The sequence below is a fragment of the Hypomesus nipponensis genome, chromosome 20 (assembly GCF_054491055.1).
Source record: "Hypomesus nipponensis isolate SF chromosome 20, ASM5449105v1, whole genome shotgun sequence".
Lineage (NCBI taxonomy): Eukaryota > Metazoa > Chordata > Actinopteri > Osmeriformes > Osmeridae > Hypomesus > Hypomesus nipponensis.
This window is the reverse complement of record NC_140380.1, coordinates 3,823,136-3,832,771: the sequence shown is the minus strand read 5'-3', so window position 1 is coordinate 3,832,771 and position 9,636 is coordinate 3,823,136. Positions and strand designations below refer to the sequence as shown.

General features: G+C 50.9%; 1 protein-coding gene across 1 annotated transcript; it reads right to left on the bottom strand.

The window, feature by feature from the left end:
- Nucleotides 1-3,994: 3,994 nt before the first annotated feature.
- drd1b (dopamine receptor D1b) lies at nt 3,995-5,428 on the bottom strand. Its single transcript, XM_084683801.1, has one exon. The coding sequence runs from the start codon at nt 5,426-5,428 to the stop codon at nt 3,995-3,997; it is 1,434 nt and encodes a 477-aa protein (XP_084539927.1).
- Between the last annotated feature and the right edge of the window lie 4,208 nt (nt 5,429-9,636).

Here is a 9,636-nt window from a genome sequence, read left to right as displayed (position 1 = left end):
GCTATTCACTTTTGCAAAATATACAAATGCTTGGGTGTAATCAATCGACGTGTCTCAACCTTCAGATATTGATCCTAGGTGAGTTAGGATCACATAAATAATGGACATCGGTCCTTTCATCAAACACAACAATCAGTGGCAGTGATGGTCACACGGTTCATCCCGGGCACCCCTTCACATCATTCCCCAGCAATAAAAACCGACATTATCAAAGATGTTAAAAGCGTCTGCTAAATGAATACACGTTCAATCACATCGTGGACACAAACTGAATCCAGGTTACAGAAAGAAGAGGGAGCGTTCATGTCAGCGGGCGGATAAGACCGGATGAATCAATCTGAACAGTCTAGCACGGTTTCCTCAGATCTCTCTCGCTCACACCCCTCGGGAACCTTAAAAAGTCATTGGATTTTTCTGAGCGGGTCTGAGTAAGTCTGTAGTTTGGCACTAGAGGACAGACACCGTGACGGACGCAGAATGCCCATCAACGTGTCATCATTAGCATATGTACTGTTTTGAGAACGTCCCGGAAGGCTTTCCATCAGCCGAGTCGATGTATGAGTCGATACATTAAACTCCCCAATCAGCATTATCTGGGGTCAATTTCAAAAACTGGGGGCTGGGCAGGGAGGTAGGGTAGCTAGCCAGAAAGAGAGACCAAGGATGGCCAGTCATAGAGAGAGAGACCAGTGGTAGCTAGGTAGAGAGAGAGAGAGAGAGAGAGAGAGAGAGAGAGAGAGAGAGAGAGAGAGAGAGAGAGAACATGAGAGACCAGAGGAGAGCTCAGCCATTACTGAGTGCATGGGATCTTAATAGAACAGCCAATGGCTGACTAGCATTTGTGGGTCTCAGAAGAGCAGCCAATGGCTTACTAGCCTTGGCAGGCCTCAGTAAAACAACCAATGGTTGACTGGAATTGACAGGGTCTCAGTGGAACAGCCTATGACTGAAGGGCGTTGGAGGGGCTGGTTGGTGCGAAGCCAGGAGCAACTTATTGAGCCAAAAGCTTTTTCCCTGTCGCGTCTATATTTAAACTACATCGGATTTTCCACAGCCGGAAAATCAAACGCTTAATTTGAGAAGAGCAGCACTGGTGGAATCTCTCTCTCTCCCTTCCTATTTCTCTTCCGCTGTCTTGTTCTCTGTCTTTCTATTTCTCTCTCCTACTACTGCTTATCTCACTCTCTCTCCCCCTCTGCTCTCCCTCCCACCTCTCTCTTTCTTTCTCTCATGCTCTTTCCCTCTCATTTTGATCTCTCTTCTCCTCCTCTTCCCATTCCCCCTCTCTCTCTCTCTGCCCAGAATAATAATGTTGGTTCAACCAGACACCTGTGTTAAGTGTTGTTGCCCGCAGCTAAACTGTCCCTTTTAAACCCACCTCTTCAGCTCATACTCCTGGGGGGGTCAGAGGTCGCGGTGGGAGGGGGGTGGATACGGAACCAGGCCACTAGCACCGCGCCACACTGTGAAATCACACCCACAGTCCAATTACCCTAACTCTGTTGTCGATATAAACACTGTCTCCTGTTGAGAATGGAGATGTGTGTGTGGAAGCAGGCTCATAGCTAATGAACTCCACTCCCGTCCTCTCAAATCCTAATCTGGGCCAGAGGGAAGACCACAGCGTCCTCTCATCATCTGACAACACCCAGAGCAACGCAAACGTCCCCTCCTCTCGTCTCCCCTATTCTCCACTCCACTCATCTCTCCACCTCTCCCGTTCCTCTCGTCTTTCTCCTATTTTCTTTTCCTATCCTTATCCTCTCCTCTTCTATTCCTTCATCTCCTCTCCTCTCTGCTCTCCTCCCTCTTCTCTCCTCTCCCCTCCTCTCGCCTCCTCTCCCGTCTTCTCCCCTCCTATCTCTTACTCCTCCTCTCCCCTCCTTCTCTCTATTCTCAATCAGCTTTTTTTCTTCTGAAAGATGGTCTCAGCAAGTTGGGAAAGGTCAAGCAGAGAGCTGTATTCTGGTTGGCTGACCCCGGTGGGCCTGATTTCCCACGCCTCATCATCATGTGATCCGTTACGTATGAACATCCCTCGGCTCGGACGGGGTGCAACAATGTCATGGTTGACGACGTTCAGCTGGGCACGGGGAAACCAGCAGACCAGGGGCTGGAGGAAGGGAGAAGGGCTGAATGGGTGGAGGACAGGAGGACGGGAGGAGGAGCAGGGTCGGAGGAGGGGTAGAGGATGGGAGGAGGGTGGATGAGGCTTGAAGGAGGGGTCAGGATGGTTGGAAGAGTTCTTGCTCTGGCTTGCTTCATCCAGCAACACCAACAGCACTCCCCCAGAGTGGGAAGACACTTTTAGTGTGTTTGTGTGTGTGTGTGTTCTAAGTGTGTGTGAGTGTATCAGTGTGTGCTTGTGTAAGAATCCAGCTCAATGAAGCCTGAGGCTGCCTCATCTGTGAAATGTTGTGTCTAGAGGCCCGGGGAAGAGTGTATGGGGAGGGAGGGAGGGAGGGAGGGAGGGAGGGAGGGAGGGAGGGAGGGAGGGAGGGAGGGAGGGAGGGAGGGAGGGAGGGAGGGAGGGAGGGAGGGAGGGAGGGAGGGAGGGAGGGAGGGAGGGAGGGAGGGAGGGAGGGAGGGAGGGAGGGAGGGAGGGAGGGAGGGGTTAACAGACCCAGTCTGCTCAAAACACTCCTTCCCCAAGAAGAAAAAAAAGACCATTTATGTTCTTCTAAACCAGGCTTGACAATCGCCGTCAGCTTGGTGCTGCGAGGAGCTGTGAGCAGGCAAAGGGACTCCACTGCACAGGAACCAGACTGAAATATTTAGACTTCCTGCCTGGACAGAAACCTCTAAACTCTCAGGCTGGTCTCCACACCTCGCCACTACAGTCAACACAGAGCCCACAGCATCTATACAGCTAGAGGTTTCATTGGGTTAACAACATCTTTATCATCATCACACGGCCTGTCTTAGTAGAGATAGAGGAGCCAAACGGAAGCAGTTTAACTATCTTCATCCTAATTCTCATCTTCATTCTCCTCACTGGTTACTTGTTTTCTCACACAAGTGTTTTTACCCCCCAAATGAATGACCTGTTAGAGAACCAAAAAGCAATACACACTTTCGAGGATATTGTCAAAAGATATAAAAACAATTATCCAAATGTTGTGTCCTCTGGGACACAATACACTGTACAAGAAGAATTTTAACAACCAGACATCTAGCTACACATCTACTTCTCTGGTCTACTGGTAACTCTCCAGAACTCTACACACCACTTCAAACCAGAGCCCAGTCATGCAGCAGTCAACACACACATACATACTTCCCTCCTTAGTTCTCCATCCTTCCTTCCTTCCTTCCTTCCTTCCTTCCTTAATTCCTTCTTTCAAGTTGTGGAACATTGAAGGACAAACCCAGTTTAGCTCATGAACAAACGTTGTTTTGCAGATAGTTATCCAGGATAAAGTGCCTTCTTTTTTTTAACATTCTGTAGGTTTCCATAGTGATTAAAGAAGTGAAATAAGTCTTAAGGTCTGCAGTGAAGCTCAGTTCAGTTCTGTATTCCCACCATAAGCCAAGGGTCCTTAGAGACTTTCCCTCTCTCCTGTTACTCTTTCCCTCTCTCATCCCTCCCTCCCTCCCCTTTCCCTCTCCCATTTCTCTTTCCTTCCTTCTCTCCCTCCATCACTCTCCATCCCTCCCTCTTTCCCATTACTCCCTCCCTTCCTTTCCCTCCCTCCCTCCATATCCCCCTCTCCCTTTCTCTACCTCCGTTTCTACCTCTCTCTTTCCCATCCCCTCTCTCCATGTTTCCCATTCCTCCATTCCTCCATTCCTTTCTGCCCCCCTCCACATCCCCCCCCTTTCTCTCTCCCCTTCTTGCACCTCTACCTCTCTCGCTCCTTCCCTCCGTCTCGTCCTCCCTCCCTCTATCTCTCCCTCACCTCCTCCCTCCCTCCCTCAGTCACTTCCACAACCCCTCCTTCCCTCAGTCTCTACCTCCCTCCCTCCCTGTCTGTCTGTCTGTCACTCCTGAGACTCAGCAGGTGACAGCTTTGTGCTGGCCATTCTGGGTGATGGGGTGGATCTTGTCCAGAGAAATGTCGGCGTCACTGTCCAGCGCCACGGATGCGGCGGGGGATGGCACAACGCCCTCCCCCCCCCTCCTCACCCTCCCGCCTCCCGCCCAGCTCCTCCTCCTCTTCCGCTCCCATCCTCCTCCCCCCAGTTCCTCGTCAGGACAGGGCACGCGGTGGGGGATGACATAGGCTGCCCCCTCGCCCCCCTCCCTGGGGGTGAGGCCCCGAGCCTGGCACTGGGAGTTGGAGTGTGTGAGCGAGGCGTGGCCCGGGCCGATGTTGTTGGCACCGTTGTTGTTGGCGCTGAGGATCTCGATGGCGTTGCTGCCGGGGCACAGGCGATGGCAGCCCAGCAGGATGGAGAAGGCGCGTCGGAAGTCGGCATTGAAGGCGTAGATGATGGGGTTGAGCGAGGAGTTGGCCCAGCCGAACCACACGAACACGTCGAAGGTGGTGGAGCTGACACAGGGGAAGTCGGACCGGCCCCCAGACGGATCGGGGTGGTCGCAGAACGGAACCATGCAGTTGAGGATGAAGAACGGCAGCCAGCAGCACACAAACACGCCCATGATGACCGACAGAGTCTTCAGGACCTTGGTCTCCCGCTTGAAGGACATCTTGAAGGAGCTCTCCGTCTCCATGGCGGCGTTGGCGCCCATGCTGCAGTGGCGGCTCTTGGCGCTAGCGGCGGCACGCTCCAGGGCCGAAATCCGGCGGATCTGCTTCTGGGCGATGCGGTAGATGCGTGTGTAGGTGACGATCATGATGGCGACGGGGATGTAGAAGGAGATGAGCGAGGAGGAGATGGCGTAGGTGCGGTTCAGGCTCGAGTCGCAGTTATCAGGGGGCGGATCTCCGCCGTACGTGGCGTTGAGCTCGGCCAGCGTCTGTGCCTTGTGCCAGTTGAGCTGGACGGGGATGAAGGAGATGAGGATCGACAGTGTCCAAGCCACGCTGATCATCACGAAGGCCACTCGCTGTGTCATCTTCCGCTCGTAGCGGAAAGGCGAGGAGATGGCCCAGTAGCGGTCCACGCTGATCACACACAGGTTCAAGATGGACGCCGTGGAGCACATGATGTCGCACGCCACCCACACGTTGCAGAAGGCGCCGAACGGCCAGAAGCCCACAATCTCTGTGGCAGCCTTCCACGGCATCACCAAGATGGCGACGAGGAGGTCGGAGATTGCCAATGAGATCACAAAGAAATTGGTGACCTTGGAGCGCAGGTGGCGGAACTTGGTGACGGCGGCGCACACCAGCGTGTTGCCGAGCAACGTGGTGAGGATGAGGAGGAAGAGGAAACATCCTGTCAGGACTCGCTTGGACGAGCCCCTCTCCCCCGGCAGCGGGCCGTCGCCGGGGCGAGCGGACACAGAGAAGTTCAGATCCATCGTTTCCGTCAGAAAAGGGGTGCAGAGGGGGGTGGGGAGGGGTCACCCCATACTTCCACCACCACCTGGGGGGGGGGGGGGGGCTGGGGGGGGGGCTGGGGAGGGACTGGGGGGGTGGGGGTTAGACAGGGGACAGGGTGGGGGAGAGCTGTCTAGGGACAAGCTTGTCCACAGCAACGGTCACCAACCTCATTGCCACGATGACCATCTTCCAAAACAGATAGCCGGAAGAGTTTTTTTTTTCTTGAAACAAGGAAAAAGAATTGAAAAGAGTCAATCAATGACAAATAATGCTCTTTAGAAAATGAGCTCCAGAAAAATATCTCCATATGGCTGTTAAATTCCAGAGGGCTTTCGTTTGAAGCAGGCAGAGAGGGAACCCCAGCTGCTGTTTACGCCTATACAACAAAATGTAGACGCGCGTGCTAATCTAACTTTCATTCTTAAACACCCGTGAGTGCTTTTTATCCTCCGACTGCTCCGGTCAGCTGTCAACGGTCATCTGAAACTTTCACCATATTATCCTCGGCATCCAGCGCAAACCGAGGCTGAACCAATCCAATCATTAGCCTTATATACGGGCTGGTCGATGCGGGGTATCGATCGTATTTGCTCTGCGTTTATAGGATTTGTTTAATGACTCCCGAGGCGTGTCCGCGTGATTGTGTTCGTGCCTCGCTCGGTGCTCCTTTCAGCACCGCCACGCGCCTCCGGTATAGCCCGTCTCATTCCCTCAACGTACTGCTGGACACTTTGGACCGACAAGGACACCAATATAGTCACCACTTCCCCCTCTGTAGTTCTTGAAAAAAAAGAAGTGGAGGTATTATGACAGAATCGAAATAAATGTTTTGGTGTATATTGTCTCTGAGGTCGGTGTGATAACAAAGATAAAGACAACAATATTTAACAATATAATATTATGATAATCCTTAATCTCTTTGTTCAGTCCGTTGTGGTCCCACGCCGTGGATCCACCATGGAATACATTTGGACCTGTCACCTTTCAATGAACAACCGTCTGTTATCAATCCATGTAAATCCGTCCGTATAAACTGTCATCACGAGCCCTGCCAAATTCTGTCCTCTTCTCGTGTGTGTGCGTGTGTGTGTGTGTGGTCCTTTCGCCTCCGTGCGGGCGAGGATGCTGCCAACGATGCACGTTATTCCTTCAGATGATTATTTTGGAACGTTTCAAATCCTATATTCTCTTCACCCGCCAGGAAACAAAACAACAACACAGCTACAGATGTAGGAAGTTTAATGTTTATGAGTGTTAATACCAGGCAGTCCAGCGGTAGCTTCTTAAATCGACTCGTCGTTGCTTTCTGTCAAAACTCCAAATGAGCTCAAGTGAGCTCCCGTTCAGCGCCCTTTCTTTCCGTCACGCTCTCCTGGCTGTCTTTTTTCAATCTGTTGAAGTTTCACCGGAGATGTGGCATGCCTCTCCGGCCACACCGAGCACGGCGGGGCATGGAGAACGTCACTTCTTGGATGGAACGGGCAGAACGATTGCCAAGGCACATCCACGCGCACTGTTGTGACTATCCATTCACACTCAGCTGCGCGCAGGGGGCGCGGGACTACCCCAGCTCAATGTGCTCCGCGCGAGGCAGATGGGCCACAGCTAGAACATGAAATGCATGAGGGATATCGTTCAATCTGGATTTTGTTTTTCGAATCCTGCTAAATTGAAATCCTATTTGAGCCGGTATTGTTGTTTTTGCGACGAAAAAAGTCGTTGCGCGTGAACAAGTCACACAAATAATTAATATACATTATGAAAAGACAAGTGTACTGTGCCACAGATACAAGCTTTTAACGTGTACATCTCTTCTAAGTATAAAGGACAGTTGTCCTGGTCATCTACTCTTTTCATAGAACATAGGCTCAATGAGGCCACCTACTGGTCCTCGTTTTCAATAGAGAGCAGGAGGAGAGCATGTGTGTTTGTGTATGTGTGTGTGTGTGTGTCTGTATGTGTGTGCGTGTGTGTCTGTACATATGTGTTTATGTACACCTATGCCTGTGTGTGCATTTGTGTGTGTGTGTGTGCTGTGACCAATGCAAAATGTTTTTGGCCCAGTGGGATGTCGCGTTATTTTATTGAACAAACTTGTAAAGCTTTGGGACCCTGTTGCCACATGAGTCTATGTCTGCATTTGTGTGTAGGAGTATGTGTGTAGGACCGTGCGTAGGACTGTGTACGTGTGTATAAGTGTTTGTCTGTAGGTGTGTGTAGTTGTGTGTGTAGGTATGTCTATGTGTGTAGGTGTGTGAGCATAGGTATGTGTAGGTGTATTTGGGTGTCTGCTTCTGTGTGTGTAGGTTTGTCTGTCTGTGTGTGTGTGTGTGTGTGTGTCTGTGGGTGTGTGACTAATGCATGTAGACAAGTCAGAGTGTGAGGTCCCTGACAGGTTTTCCGCCCGCATCTCCCTGTAGCTCCTCACCAGGGCATGCGTGCCGCAAAGTTCAGCCCCAGACCCGACTTCCTGTCACACACACACACGTTAAACACCACACCCCCACACACGCATCCACACAAGCAAAGGCACACGCTCACACGTACACCACACACACAAACACACACACACACACCTCGACACCACCAACACACGCACACACACGCTCGCGCAACACACACTCAAACAAACCAACAACCCACACACACCACACACCCTCACACGCATACACACACATGCACACACAGAGCTAACCAACCGTGCTTTAAAGCAGCCCGCTGTGGAAGCTGTCAGAGGAAGCAGACAACACAACAAGACTCCGAGCAGCTGCACTCTGCCTCACAGTACTGGAGGGTGTGTGTGTGTGTGTATATGTAGGTGTGTGTGTGTGTACAGATGTGTGTGTTTGTGTGTGTGTGTGTAATTATAATAGGATCATTCTAAGCCAATCATCACAGATCTATTTGTGTGGAATGTCTGTTTGGGTGTGTAATATTTACAGGATCACATTTCTGTAAACCCATCATCACACATTTATGCGTGTGTACAGATAGCTGCAAATGTGTGTGTAAGTGTGTTTGTGTGGAGGATGCGTTTGTGTAGTGGGGATGTGCGTTGGTGCAACAGTGTGTGTGTGTCGTGTGTGTGTGTTTCTGTGTGTATGGCTGGACTTGTTGTTAGTCTACTGATCTTTACTGATGACATTATCGTTACCCAACTCAGTGCTAGATAGGCAGGGAGACGGAGGTAGACACATTTGTATTGTAGACAGATAGGTAGAAAGATACTTAGACATACAGGTAGACAGACATATAGACAGACAGACAGACAGACAACAGGTAGACAAACAGGTAGACAGACAAACAGACAGACAAACAGGTAGGCAGATCTGCAGGTAGACAGACAGAGAGTCAAACAAGTAGACAGATGTAAAGACAGACAGGTAGCCAGACAGACAGACAGACAAACAAACAAATAGACAGATTTGTAGACAGTCAGCGAGACAGACAGACAGACAGAAGGGTATGTGCTCTTCAAAGACAGAGAGTGAAGCGTGAATGTGTGGCTTCATGAAGGCTTTGAATCAAGAACAGTTTAAAGCTGGCCTTTCAAGGCCTCCAGAGAGGGGCCATAGAGGAGAGGCACCGATTCATAATTTAACATGTTTCAATGAAGCACCTCAAAGGGGGGTTTGGGGGTATATAGGGGCATGTCTGTGTGTGTGAGTGCCTGTGTGTGCATAACCAAGCAGCATGTTGAAAGGGGGGTCTCAAAGATGTGTGTATGTGTGTTTATGTGTTTTCGTGTGTGTGTGTGTGTGTGTGTGTGGTATACCGAGAGTGTGTTTGAGTGTGTGTGTGTCTGTCTGTCTGTCTGTCTGTTTGTCTGTCACTGAGAGTGTGTGTGTGTGTGTGTGTGAGTGAGTGAGTGAGTGAGGAGTGAGAGTTGTGTATGTGTGTGCATGCCTGTGTGTGCATAACCAAGTAGCATGTTGAGAAGCAGGGGGGGTCTCAAAGCTGTGTGTGTTTGTATGTACGCATGTCTGTGTGTGTCCTTTCCAAAATGTGTACGTGTTTGACAGCATAGCACACGAGTTACTTACATTGTCCCCTCACAGCACTAAGGTCCTGGGTTTGATTCCCGCTCGGAGCCCTGTTCGGTGCTCGGGTGGGGCTCTCTCCGGGTCTTTCTGTGTGGAGTTTGCATGGTCTGTCCATGCTCACAACGGTTCCCTCTGCAAAAAAA